This window comes from Cannabis sativa, chromosome 7 (assembly GCF_029168945.1).
Source record: "Cannabis sativa cultivar Pink pepper isolate KNU-18-1 chromosome 7, ASM2916894v1, whole genome shotgun sequence".
In the NCBI taxonomy this organism is placed as follows: domain Eukaryota; kingdom Viridiplantae; phylum Streptophyta; class Magnoliopsida; order Rosales; family Cannabaceae; genus Cannabis; species Cannabis sativa.
In genome coordinates this window covers 49599445-49614956 of record NC_083607.1, presented here as the reverse complement: position 1 = coordinate 49614956, position 15512 = coordinate 49599445, and the positions used below count along the sequence as shown (strand labels likewise).

Here is a 15512-nt window from a genome sequence, read left to right as displayed (position 1 = left end):
GCACTTTGGTGAAAAGGGGTAATCATTTCGAAATACCTCGCACGCTTCGATTTCCCCCCAAAAGCAAATATTGGGAAATTAAAAACCATCAAGTGTAACCGTCAAAGCTTGAGGAGGAAACCGGGTTTCGAGGCACTAATTAAGTCAGAGCATTAATTAGTCGAAAACCGAAAAGACGCCTGGTCAGCCTCACATCGAATCACGAATAGACGCGCCTAACACATGTCACCCATTCAAATGCAAAGGCAGCTCGGATGAAGTCTACACGCAACTTTGAAAGTCCCGTACAGACTTGGGGGGCAAATGTTATTCCAAATTTGGCACTCTGACGTGGCATCACATGCTAGTGACACGTGGAATCGACTTCACATATCTGCTCGAAAGAGATATGCCGAACAATACACCGTACATATCTGCACGGATGAACCCTTCCTAGTTGGGCAGTGGACGGTCCGAACAACATGCTAACACTTAGCAACTTCAACACTTGCATCGTGAATCATAGAAGCAATCCCTATAACTTTGGGATCATATAACAGAGATATGACAAGCTGTCCAAATCCTTTAATTAGTGTATTCTGTATTTAATGTGTAATCTTACCAATTATAGACATTGTAAACAGAGGGGAAACTTTCCCCCAAGCTTATAGCCCTATAAATAGTGAGCTATTCTCACTGGGCAAAGGGTCGAAAGAATGATCTAAGAGAGTATACTCAGAGATATCATTGTAAGAGCTTTAAGAAAAGAATCAATGCGTTCTTCATTCTTAAGTCAATACAAATCAAGGGGAGTAGGCTATTACCGAACTGATCGAGGCCGAACCTCTTTAAAAACTCTGTGTTCTTTATTTATTTTACTATATTACATCTATATTATATCACTTATCGCTTACGATTAAGACTCATTGTCGTTGGCTAAAAGCGAGGTCAACAAATGAGATTGTGTAAATATTTAAGCATGTTCATATATATGAGATTGAATATATGACTGTTATATTGATTATTATTTTGTTCACTTTTCTTGCTGAGTCTCTGTGAGTCATGGGTGCTATATGGTGCAGGTAAAGGGAAGGCCAAAGTTGAGCAGCCATGAGTTTGAGGTCGTAGCAGCAATGCACATATCAGCCACGGTGTCACGTCCCAGTGAACATGATGTTTCTTTTTGATTGTATTTTGAAATGTAAAGTTATGTTGTAAGATCACTTTTAAACCAGATTATAAATATTTTAGAAACAGGGGGACCCTGAGATTAATAGTATTTATCTTTTATAAAAAGAAGCTTTATATGTTTGTCTTAAATTAGCAAATTTTTAATTAACCACACTTTTGGTATAATCTTAAGAATTAAATGGAAGAAATTTTATAAAAGCACACACACGTAGCGTCCCTGTTGGACAGGGCGTTACAAGATCAGTAGGATCAATACCCTTAGTTTCATCTTCTTCATCGATAGGATCTTCATGAACACATTTGTCATGTTGATTGTCATTCACATGACGATTGGTCGCCTCAATAGGATCTCCATTGATCCATGTTCTTGATTGAGTGTTGGGATCAGCTTCGTCCATCGGAGGGTCCTTGTAGTGAAGACAAGATTTGGTTTGGGTGAGTACCATGATTACCGTATGTAATCGTCAGAGGTATCACCACTTTCTTTAACTCTCACCAAAAGCACCCAAATATTTATGAGTTTTTTAGAAATAAATAATTTAAATGTAAGAGCCAATGAATAATAATTTAGAAATAAAAGAATAGCTACACTCAAGGTTTTTATGTGATTGGGACGTTAACAAGCCTTAGTCACAATTCAATATTATTAAGTTTAGACTAGAAAAGCCTATGAGATTACAAGAAGGTATGAGCACTCTATGTTTTTCCTAACAACTGAGTAAAGAATTTCTAACCCTTTTGTAGGGTTCATTGTACATTTATAGTACATAAAGGTCATACTAGTTACCATCTTTTCTCTAATGGGATGTTTACAAATAATATATTAACTTTGAATTTATCTCGTGAAGCCTAATCCATGAGGTGCCTTGTATACTGACGTAGATGCCACATCACGATGCCAATTGTTAATATTGTACGTGTCATATCATCGTGGGAACTAATGACATGTTAATTACTTGATTGCCAATTATCATCTTTCCTTAATTTGAGAGATATGATCTTCTATCCGAGAATATTGGAAGGCAATCTCTGATCTCGCGCGATTTGGCAAAAAAAAGGAAACTATGTTGGGCTTCTAGATACTCGCTAGAGGTTTCTTTCGGTTACATGATTTCATGTCTTTCGGATAAGGACCATGCTGGATGGGATCTTTCCTGGATAAGTTGCTCATTCTTCACCATGAAGGACTGATGATCTATGGATCCAACCCAGTTATTAATGGAATATATTTTACCAGGATCTAGAATAACTAACAAGTATGTTTTTAATATCCTAATATGAATTTCTAAAATGATGAAAATAAACACATAAAAGGTATGAGAAACCTTACAGTGGTTACAGAAAAATTAAATGACTCCTTTCGCTCAGATCTCTAACCCTTGTATCCTTTCTGTAGCAGGGTATCACCAAGATTTGAGCCCGATTCTCCTTCTTGTTGTTTGGATTCTTCATAGTCTTACATATTATGATTGAGGACTCACTTGTTATGTGTGGGCATGCACTCAATCACTAATGGCTGAATTTTATTTTGTGAAGACTATGGTATTTTCGAATTAGAGGAAGAAGAAGGAAGAGGTCTCGTAATCCTAGAGAGAAAATAGGTTTTTAGCTTTGGAGGCATTAGTTGGATAATGAGACCATAGCCTTCCATTTATACTAATTTCCACTAGGGTTAAGGTTCAATTATTTGGAATAAAAAATTGATAAAAATAGAGTAAAATTGGCACCTAGTGGCCGGCAACATAGTGGGCCCTACACTAGTTTGGTTTTTGCCATTTTTCTCAATTATTTTATCTATTTTTCACAAATACCACTTTTTTCAACTTCAACCCTATAAATGCCAAAACTATTTATTTAATAATTAAAATAATTATCAAATAAAATTTTCATTTATAATATTTATTAATTATATTCCACAAAGTCTCTTAGTTAATAAATTAACCCTAAAATACCATTTTTTTCACAATCAAGCCATATCTTAGTGAAAAATTCATAAACTAGACATAGTCTAGTTTTAAAATTATAATTGATTAATTAAAATCAATTAACTGAGTCTTACAAGCAGTTTGTCTCAACTAGTATGGGACCATAGGCCTATATAATCGAGCTTCAATAAGCAGATCTAGAATTTACCAAGTAAATTCTCTAACTTATTAATTCCTCGTTGAACCACTATAGAACTTAGAATTGCACTCTCAGTTACATAGAACGCTCTATATGTTCCACGATATAGATACGCTATTAATTATCCATTGTTATAATCCCAAGAATCAATGATCCTCTATAGATGATTTACATTGCATAGGGACAAAATTATCATTACACCCTTTCAATGTATTTTATCCTTAAAACACTTAGCCACCTATAAATGATATTTCAATGAACTAATATAATCACTAAAATGAGCACTCTATCATTTATCTCTATTTAGCCAAGCTCAAAGGAAATCATCGTTTCACTTCTATGTCCAAATAGAAGCTATAGATTCCATATCTATGATTAGCGCTCCCACTCAATTGTACTATCATGTTTCCAAAATGTACGTATCACCCAGACCAAAAGGTAGGCTTAACTAACAAATCAAAGAACACAAATAACACTCTTGAGATCGAACCTAACCATGTCAGGATTAAGATCATTTGATCTAGGATCAACTAGGTGATATTGAATTGAATAAATATTATGGTAAATTTATCAAATCTAATTCAAGTTCAATATCGGTCCCTTCCGATGCATACTCCATACATCAAACCCAAGCTTACTTTAACCAATGCCCTGGAAAGGACATATATAACACTTATCCAAGGTGCAAGTAAACTATGTTGTACACTATCATATCAGTTAAACCATGTGTACTGATAAATCTAGGAATACATTTAATCACACAATCTTGTTTACTTTCCATTGTGTTGACAACACTATAAACAAGAATATCAGTGTGATAAGGGTTTGGATGAATTTATTAATCAAATAAGTAAATAAATGATCACATGAACCAAATAACACATTAAACAAGTAATGAAATTAAATTTGTTTCTTTATTGATAATTGAATAGAAAAGATTACATTGAAACAGAGTTTTATTTAAGGCACAAAGCCCAACAGTTATCGCATTTGGCTTGCTATTGGGCTTGGAACATTTAAGTCGTATTTGTTATGGGAACTCCACGTGTCCTTATCCGAAAACACGAATAATATTAACCATTTCATAAATAATAAAAAATGATAATAATAAAATATCAATTTTAAATATATCTTCAAACTACCTTTTAATTTTAACAACCTTGCTTACATATAGGCAACTTAGGATTTTTACCCGCCGAACTATGACCTATGTATTATTGTATCCCTTGAACTTTTTTAATCATTAAAAATAGTCTTTAAACTATTCATAGTGTTGTAAAAGTATCTTTTTCTCAAATTTCGTCACATGTGATAAATAAAATAATGACATGGCTGCTTAGTCAATTACCACGTCCGTATCATGTCAACGCCATTTGTAATTAATTTGAAAAAATAATTTTTTTAATTTAGTTTTACGTATTTTTCTTAACCATTAATTGATTTTTAGTTTAATAAATTTTAAAAATGTATAATTTATATTTTCTTAAATATTAAATTATACATGTAGCGCTAATGTAAAAACTGGCTAAACAGTCATGTCATTATTTTCTTTGCTACGTATGACAAAATTTGACAGAAAAGCCAATTTACAAAACTATAAATAGTTTAAGGACCATTTGTAACAAGCCACAAAATTTTGAGATACAATATATATGTCATACAAAAATTCTAAATAGCATAATATTTAAATATTGATATATATCAACCATACACATAGATTTTTTTTTAGTTACTAATCATAAACTAATTAACAATTGACCTCATATCCTTAACTAACTCCATTAAAAAAAAAATAAAAAAATTGTACAATCTGTAGCTATATATAAATATAAAGAAAAACACAAAAGGACTTTAGCATCCTAAGAGTTTTTTTATTATATTTTTAAAATTTTGTGAATTTTTTCATAATTTGTTTAGAAAGAAACTACTATACATACAATCTTAAAGTTCTACATGATTTAGAAACTATTAAGGTGTTGTCCATGTAGGTTATAAATAACACTTTTGTTATACTACTTTCCTTTATTTAAGAAACATTTATCTTTAAAGGGTGATTGATTTATATCTTACTCAATTACTTTAAGTTTTTATTTAATATATAAAAATAAATAATTTATCATTCATATTTTGATAAATAATTATATGAGTGCACTCTTAATGGGTGTTACTCATTCATGGGTAACATTATAAAAATTTGAGTTTTTATGCTTAGTTTTTTTTATCTTATTAAAAAAATCTCTCATTTTTACATTGTATGAGTTGGACATTGTTCCATCGGCTGAAAAAAAAAATTAAGAAAAAAAGTTTTTTGACAAAAAAAAAAAATTGAGTTTGACTAAGTATTTTGTATATAGACATAATGTTGATATAATGTCAAAAGTGATATTTTTTGATTTTTTTTTTTTAATTAAGTAGCTAAATTAAACATAAAAATTAAAAATTTTCTTTTATTTTTTGTTATTGGATTAGTTTAATATTTTAAAAATTAATATTTATAGTTAAATTGTTTAGTGGATTATACCTGTTACTAATACATATATGTATAGATATAGAAATTCCAAAAATATACAAAATAGAAAGTATGTTTAAGAATTGATGTTATTAGAAAATAATCAGATAATTAAAACTATTTTGTAATAAATATGAGTGAATTTAAAATTTATGTTAATTATATCTATTAGTTAAATAGTGTACTATTGGTTAAGATCCGAGGAAATAAAATGTAAAAGACCTAAAACTTTCAACATTCCTATTAAATTTAATAAATTATTACCATAATATATAAAATAATAATGAGATATGACCCATGCTATACAACACCACCTCCTGGTAATTAGAACTTAGAAAGGACATATTCCTTTTCATTATCCCAAACATTCATGTATCCAAATGAGGAAATTAATTGATTTGAAATTTAGAAAACAACTTAAATTGAACACAATAGTATACAGGTCAAGTATAGCCAAAAACTAATAAGTACCCCGTACTAATTCTGTCAATAATAATAATAATAATAATAATAATAATAATAATAATAATAATAATCTAATTAACCATTAAGCCAATATATATATGCATATGAAATTAAGCTAATTATAAAGAGAGATTGAAAGCATCATCTTATACAACCCTACAACCTTAATTGGGAAATATATATTAACCATTATTTAAGCCTAACGAACTTGTCATTTCTAGGTAAGCGGATCAAGAAACACAAAATAACACTGAGGGCAAAGATACCCAAATATTGCTTAAAATAATATGATCATAACATTTAAGGCAGACAGTGTTCAAATCACATCATCCCATCTAGACCCAAATGGTAAAAAAAAAAAAAACACTGCCCAAAATTATACATCTCTATCTATCTAAAGATCTTACTATATAGCTACCCATTTAATTAAACACTACTAATATAACTCCCAAAATAACAACAAAAAAAAAGTGCATATATGATTATATAGATAGATATAGATCATATGAAAGCTAAAGCGAGCTAATAACAAGCATATGTGTATTATACTTGTTATAATTATATATATAATAAGCTAGTTTAACACTGAGAGAGGTATCATTGAGCTCAAAGAGGTTCTACCATTTGAAGAAGAACTACCCGATCCAACCATGCCATTATTGGCCTGAGATTGGTCAACAACAAGATTAGGATGATACGTGTTGGTGAACGCTGAGGGCATTGACTGATGAAACGGTGTCGTACTGATCATACCTTGGTGTTGTTGTTGTTGTAGTAGTTGTTGCACTGGCTTCTTTCTCTTTTTTTTCTCATAAGCTATTCCTCTAGCTTTGGCTTGAGAGTCCCTCACCTCACGCAAGTACAGTCTTACAGCGCGTGCACCGAATGGGTTTGTTTCGGGCTGCCCACCGTTCTCCTCGAAGGCTGCCCGGAGCCTTCCAATGAGCGCGTCGAGGCTGCCCCAGGCTTGCTTGAGTGGGCAGGAGCAAGGAGCCGGCGGGTGTGGCTGGCCGTAGAAAGGACACGTGTCGGCGTGAACCTTAGTCTTCCCAAACTGGTCGAGGTAGCGAAGGAACTCAAGCACGTGTGCTCCACTGCACCGTGAGAGCGTGAGCGGAGGACGGTGGTTCTTCAGGTACTGCCCGAACGTGTTCCAGTCACGCCGCTTCTGCGACTCGTAGCGGCTAAGCGAAGCGGAAGCCGGTAGTTGTTGTTGTTGATTGGTGTTGTTGTTATTGATTAGTAAAACGACGTCGGAATTGGAGGTGGCGGTGACAATAGCAGAAGCTGACATGGCGGAGTGTTGAGATTTTTTGGAGTGAAAATTGAAAAACCAGGAAAATGGTAGTGAAAGAGAGAGAGAAAGTGAGATAGGAGAATGAGAATGAGGAGAGATGTGTGTGTATATATATATATATAAAAGAAAAGGATGAGAGAGAAGGGAAGGGAGACAAAGGAGGGACCCAAGCAGAGAAAACCCACGTCGGGAGAGTGATGACACTTTGAATAACTCTCTCGCAACGTCACCTCTTCTATCACTGGTTTAAAATTAGGCACCATTCTCCATTATATAAACTTATATCTTAATTAATTTTTTCTTCTTTTCTTATAATTTCTTGTACTGTTTCGAATTATAAGTCTGAGTACTGTTACACGTCGGAGGATTTTGATTCATGTTATGATTTAGTTCGGTGTTACTAAGTTTATTACCTTATAATCTCCGATAACACATGTGAGTTGTTAGAATTCTAATGATTAAATTATACTCATATTTGCCATATGTATTTTATACTAATCGTGTTGTCTATAATTAATCACAAACAAAAATTGTAACTTCTACTATTCATATATAATAATAATCGGGATCATTTAAAAAAAAGATTTACAAATAGGGTTGTACAAAAATTTTAACATTTTTTTACAAGATTTTATTTATATTAACAGTATTTTAATGTATTTTTATTTTATTGTTAATGTATATTATTTTTCTTTTGTTTTAATATTGTTTTTATGTTACAATCATTTATTTTTTTATATATATATATAAAATACCATAAAAAAAAATTGTACGTGTCAATTTTTTACATAAAATAACTGTTTATGTAATTTTTTTCATTTAATATTAACTTATTTTAGAGAAAATTTTAAAATATTATAAAAAAAAATTATCAATAAATAAATGATTTTGTTTCTTCCACTAAATGTCGAAGAACACAAGTACAATAATGTATGGAGGAATTTCTAAATTATGTTTTCTATTATAGGATGTGTATATTATACATTGTGGTACATGAGCCAAATATATACATTTCGAATGACAGATCACAAAAATCTAATTTTCCTAATAATAAATTCCAATAAAATAAAAAAACCTTGGTGGCACGTATTTCTTTTTCTACAGTTTTTTTTTTTTTTTTTTGTAAAATCTTTTTTCGGCAAGTTAGATGTCAAAATATTTTTTTTTTTATGGTAAGATTTATTTACATTCATAACCGATTTTCTTACCTTGTTTATTCGGTTTTTATTGCTCATTTCTATGTTAGGAAAGATGCATTCACTACAAGAAAACCCGCTTTTGCCGGCGCATTGTTGCACCGGCAAAAGTACCCTAATTGCGCCGGCAAAGCTTTATTGGCGCAGTTGTGCGCAGGCAAAGCTTATCTGGGAAGCTTGGTCGGTAAAAGACTTTTTACCGGCGCATAGACTAACTGCGCCGGTAAAACTTCTTTTTACCGGCGAGAAATCACGCCAGTAAAAAATAAGCGCCGGTGTTAAAAAAATACTCTATATCCGCTTTGAACCTGCTTTGATAAGCTTTTGCCGGCGCAATAGGGCGCCGGTAAAACTATTGGCGCCAACTGTCAGATTGGCGCCAATAGTTTTAGCCACTTTTTACCGGCACCCTATTGCGCCGGTAAAAGTATTAATTTTTATTTTTTAAAAAAATTAATTAATTATATTTAATTAATTATAATATTAATTAATTATATTTAATTAATTATATTTAATTAATTATAATATTAATTAATTAAATATAATTAATTAAATTTTTTTAAATAATTATAATATTATATTAACAAAAAAAAAAAAACCAACATAATTTACATTAAAAGATAAACCAACATTAATTATATTATGTTCTACTAAAATCATTTATAAACAAAATGTTAAATGTTCGAACCGTATAATGAAAAAAAGTACAGTTCTATAGGCGGGTAATGTCGTCATCGTTGTTTCTCTCAGTCTCGGGAGGCTACGATGACGATCCAACACCAGGAGCAGCCGACGATCTAGCACCATGAGTGGGCAATGGTGGAAGATCCATGGGAGGTAAGTTGAAACCCGGCACAGCTCGAGAAAGATACTCAAGCTGATCTTGGAATCGTCTGAGGTAGAGTTGTTGTGTCTAATACTGCTGCCTCGTATGTTGAGTTGTCTGCTCCGCTTCCTCCACTTTTTTCTGTAAAGCCTCAACTGTTCCATTGTAACAGTCGGTGGGGCTGAAGGATGCGTGGCAGGTGCTCTTTTGGCCCTAACTCCCTTCAGTCTGGGGAGATGGCCAAAGCCTCTAAGATGCCGAGATCGTTCCCCGAGTACTTGCGTCATAACAGGTAAGTCTCGGGGGTACTGTGTAGGATCGACAGCAGGCTCTTCGGGCTCATCTTCAGTGGGCGCTGGTTGAGTTGCCGCTATTTCAACCATTTGCTCCTAAAACAAACAAATAAGTTAAATGGTTAATTTTAATACAAAATAAATTGAAATAAATAAATAAAAATTGAATTAAAACGTAAAATTACGTAAGCTTGTTGCGCGAACTCGTTGCGCTAATTGTTTCCTTTATGGTGAAACTTTTGAAAAGTTTCCACCGCAGTGGCAGTTCTCCTGTGTCGGGGTTAGCCTATTTTCAAGAGAAAATATATTAGTATTGTTATTTTACTAGAAAAATTTAAATAAATGATAGTTAAATATAAACTTACCCCCTCGACAACATGTGAAACAATAGGCTTGGAGCCCCAGCCTCCTAGAAATTTCATCTTACCCCGACTTTCTTTATTTTTCGCTGCTCTCGCCTGAAATTAATAATCTTTCTAACAATTAATTATTTATTATTGACTATATAAATTAAACATTACTAAAATTAGAAATTTTAAAAAATGTACCTTTTGTTTGTCTGTGCTCCAATAAGCGATGCAGTCACTCCACACCTCTTGAGTTACTCCCTCAGGAGGTGACATGTCGGCCCTCTCCTGTCCAAGCTCCTCAATGTTTTGTATCCACTTTTTCTTGCAGTCTGCCCTCCAGTCACGTAAACCCTTTGACATCTCGTACTCACCGTAGTCTACGAATGTAGGGTTATCTCGTGGGAGGACAAACTTGGTTTGCAAAAAGTTACAAATTAATACATTAATTACAATTTAGTAAGAGTATAGTAATTTAGAAATTAAAAAAATTATTAAGACATACCTCAAGTCTATCCCAGAGTGCATCAGCTCTATTGACATCTTCCCATTTGAATTTATTAATGGGGATAGACATCCGAGTCATCCATTTCGCCATATTGTTGATTTTTTTTTTCATTTTTGCCGACGGGGGTGCCAGTCTCTGCGTGCACCTCAATCTGTAACTTGGCAGATTGTGTTTTGGAGAGCTCCTCCTCAACATTCTTGCCCTTGTATTTACCTCTGACCCCTTTCTTTTTCGAACTGCTGCCACCTGGTGTAGACATACTACATATACAACACATATTTTTTTAAATAAAATAAACTAACATATTGCAAACATATTAAAGAAGAAGGGTTGTAATTTTATTTTATTTAAAACACTATTTCAATTACAATTCATCATCCTCATCATCAGTTACATATACAGCATTATCATCACTGTCACTCTCTAATTCTAAGGAGTTGTCTTCTTCGGTATTTAGACCCTCGTTGTCATCATCCACAATGAAATCATCTAATTGTTGAGGCTGTGAATTCACACGATGAATGTTTGCAACTTCAGTTGGGTCGACATCATGGCGAACATAGTCAACATCATCCAACTGTGGAAGCTGAACAACGAACTCGGTTTCAGCTGAATTGTTTTCCTGTACAAAGGGTGTCTCCCCATCCATTTCCGGGAAGTCCCAAACATTTCGCGGTATGTACTCATTTACAATCAGCCAGTCTTTACCGTTCTTCAAATCAGGAATGTAGTAGATCAATTTTGCTTGCGATGCAAGTATGAACAGTTCATTTTGGTACCACTGTCGGTTGACGCAAATGCTAGTAATAACACCGTCACTATCCAGTCTACTCCCGTTAGTGTCAAACCACTTACACAAAAATAAGAGAACACTGTAGTCTTTTAAATAAGTGAACTCCATAGTTTTTTCAAGTGTGCCGTAAAAATTTTGTCCATCTTCACCGGGAACCATAACACCGCTATTTTGTGTTTTGATGTTATCATCCCTTTCCTTGACCAAAAATTTAATACCGTTCACTATGCACCTTGGATAAAAATAAATTGTTGCATTCGCTGGGTTAGCGATAGCATACAACTCATCTGACACTGCACCCTGGTCGCTCAACCGTAGTTCATTAATCTACATATCAGGAAAAATATTAAATTAAGAAAAGTCGAACAGTTATTGAGAACAAGATTAAGAGTTTTGAGAGGCAACAAGACTTACTCGAGTTTTGAACCATTCAGGGAACTCAGTCTCTTGCACTTTTTCAATATTGCCTACACCCCTTGCTTGAAGCAACTCGTTGTGCTCACTATATAATATAATGCACTTAGTAAGTTAAGAATTTTTTAGATGAAGTCGACTATTGTGTGTTTGTGTTTTTGGAATTTATACTTACTTGATATACGACTCAACCTCCGTGCAATTGTTCAAAATGTACCACTCCGCCTTACGCTTGCTTTGCATGGGTAAGGTGTCGACTGTCCTCATACCGAGGGGTCGGCCAACATGCTTGAATACAGAAAATTGTCGAGTTGGCATGTTTTGGACAATGTCATTGTTCTGGTCAGGACGGTTGAATCGAGTTTCCACTTCTGAAAGTACATTGAGCAAAAGGTTAATGCCTCATTAACCAAAAAAGATTCAGCAGTAGAGCCTTCCGGACGGGCACGATTCCTGACAATTAGATTAAATTCTTACTATAATTACTTTAAAATTTTATTTTATTTTATTTTTAAATTATAAGTATAAATATTTAAAATTTATAAATATCACTTCATTACATTTTAAATTTTATAATAAATATTAATTTATAATTTTTTATTTTATTTATTTAAATTACAAATTACAAACTTTTTAATCTTTAAAATATCATTTGCTTACATTTTTAATTTTGTAATAAATATTCATTTATAATTTTCTATTTTATTTATTAAACTTAAAAATTACAGCCTTTTTAGAGTTCATAATACCACTTACTTACTTTTTAAAATTAAACAATAATTAGTAATTTATAATTTTAACATTTATTCAATTAAATTAAAGATTACAAATTTTTAAAAATAAAAAAAAAATTGATTACCTATTATATTTTATAATATATACTAATTTTCTAATATTATTTATTTAAATTAAAGATTACAAATTTTTTAAAATAAAAAAGAAATTTTGATTACCTATTATATTTTATAATATATATTAATTTAAATTAAAGATTACTAAAACAAATATTTTGATTACTTATTATATTTTTTAATATATACTAATTTATATTTTTCTATTTTATTTATTTAAATTAAATATTATAAAGTTTAAAAATTTAAAATATTTTTTGTTGCATACTTTTGACATTTTATGATATACATTATTTAACAAATTTTTATTTAATTTATTTAAATTAAAAATTACATTACATAACTATCTACCAAAATTTGGACAGCATAACGGCTTAAAAAGCGTAAACCCAAAATTTTCAAAACCTATGAATATAGCACAAACAAACTTTCCATAACAACATATGAAAAACAATAAATCACACTACCGATCAGACTGCAGTATTTTATCACAGAACCTACTTCACTAACATGTATAGGCATACTAACTTATAACAAAACTATTAAATTTATTACTAATATAAAGAAAAAAAAAAACAAACCTGAAGCAGTCCAAAAATGACAACAACAAGCAGGAAGCGGTGCTTCGGGCCGGTAAACAGGACCTAATTTCATAAAAATAATACCCAATTAAAATATCAACATACATATACACACGTAAATATATATACATACACTTACACTTAAACTTACATATATATACACATACACACATACACACACACACACATAAACACATACACATGCATATACACACATAAACACATATATACTCTCACATATTTACATATACTCTCACATAAACATATATACACATATACATATATATACATACACCCACATACACATACACATATACATATATGTACATACACCCACATACACATATACATATATATACATACACCCACATACACATACATACATACACATATATACATCCACATCCACATACACATACATACATACACATACAGAAATACATATATATACACATATATACACTAATCAACACATACACATACACATTTACACTAATCCATACCTATATATAAACTTTTCAAAAAAAAAATTAAAATTAAAAAATTAAAAAATACCTTCCACAAATAACAGGAGGTGGGGCTTCGGGTGGTGTGCGGTGGAGGCTATTGGCGGCCGGTGGTGGTGCTCGACGGACGGTGGTGAGTGGCTGCCGGCGGTGGGGAATTTTTTTCCAGAAAAAAACAAAATTTTTGAGAGTAATGAGTGAGATTGATAGAGATTAGTGAGATTGAGTGAGAATGAGTGAGATTGAAAGAGAGGGATGAAGGAGGGATTTGAGAGAAAAAAAAATTCAGAAAAAAAAAAAAAACGAAAATGGGGTCTGCTCGTCGAAGGGGATATATGAACACTTTTACCGGCGCAATTCAGTGGTCATATAACCCTAAACCCAAATGCACCATTTCGCTTAATACTTTTACCGGCGCATTAATGCGCAGGTAAAAGTAATCCCACCTACCACCAATTTCCACGCGGATTATTTCCCCCCAAATTTTCACGAGCCCGGTAAAGATTCCCACCAAAATTTGGGAAACTTTTACTGGCGCAATTTTGCGCCGGTAAAAGCCTTACAGAAGAGGACATGTGTTCACACCATTTGGCGGTTCATTGCTCATCTTTTACCGGTGCATTTCATTGCGCCGGTAAAAGTTATAGCTGAATCCAATCCCAAAATCAGCATCTCATTTATGCTGACAACTTTTGCCGGCGCAATTGGTCAACTGCGCCGGTAAAACTAGGCTTTCTTGTAGTGAATAGCTGAACTTTTCTTGTATGGAAATTTATTGTAAGAGAAGCAATTCCCTTATAGAAATTTAGTTTTTAAAGGAAACTTAGATTACTGCCTTTTTCCTTATTAAATTCGATTGTGTCTTGATACATTCAGAATATACAAACTGTTGATGGCAGGTATCAAGACTCAATACAAGATCGGACTCGTTTATGGCAAGTTTCCTTTTTTGGTCTGATTTGTTGCGTCAGAATCCGTTTCTGATGCAGCAGATCGAGTTTTTCTTAAGAAAGTTTTGTACAGCTGTAGATTCGATCTTGTGTCTGTCTCTAGGGTTTCTATGTTCTATAAAAAGAACCTAGAGAGCAACCATTCGAATTAACTATTCTAGTATTCATTTTTTTTTTTGCATTTTTCTTATTTGTGAGAAGAGAGTTTCTTTGTTTTGTGAGAACCTAGTTGTTCATCTAGGTTCTAGTATGTTTCATATCTGTTCTTACTCTGTCTTAAGAGTTTGTTAGAACGACTTGACTGAACAAGAGAAGTGGTCTTCAGGAGAAGACTTTTTCAAGCCTTACTTCGGGAGGAAGTAAGCACTCACGCTTCGATGAAGGGAGTTCGCTATTTGGAGGTGTTTCAGAAGTCAGATTCATAAAGTGGATTATAAAGGATTGCGAAAATAATTTAGAGGGAGTCTAAACTTGTTTAAGTCAATTGTCTTTGTAATTGTTGATACTTTATTAATTGATTTCATTCTCTGGGCGTGGCCCCGTGTACTAGGAGTGTTCGAAAGAACACTGATACCACATACAAATCTCTTGTGTCAAGTTATTTAATATTCTGCAATTATTTTTATATTTTGTCTGTTCTGTTTTGTCACTGCAAAATTGGTCTCTGCATTAACAGAATTAC

The 15512-nt window shown here is 32.5% G+C and overlaps 1 protein-coding gene across 1 annotated transcript; it reads right to left on the bottom strand.

Moving 5' to 3' along the window:
* Positions 1-6519: 6519 nt before the first annotated feature.
* On the bottom strand, positions 6520-7801 carry LOC115698252 (protein LIGHT-DEPENDENT SHORT HYPOCOTYLS 4). The gene has a single exon (XM_030625455.2). It carries the CDS (start codon positions 7560-7562, stop codon positions 6843-6845), a length of 720 nt encoding a protein of 239 aa, XP_030481315.1. The 5' UTR covers positions 7563-7801; the 3' UTR covers positions 6520-6842.
* Positions 7802-15512: the final 7711 nt, after the last annotated feature.

Bases quoted from the DNA above. Each gene is read 5' to 3' on its own strand.
- LOC115698252 (XM_030625455.2), bottom strand. From the start codon at position 7,562: ATGTCAGCTTCTGCTATTGTCACCGCCACCTCCAATTCCGACGTCGTT.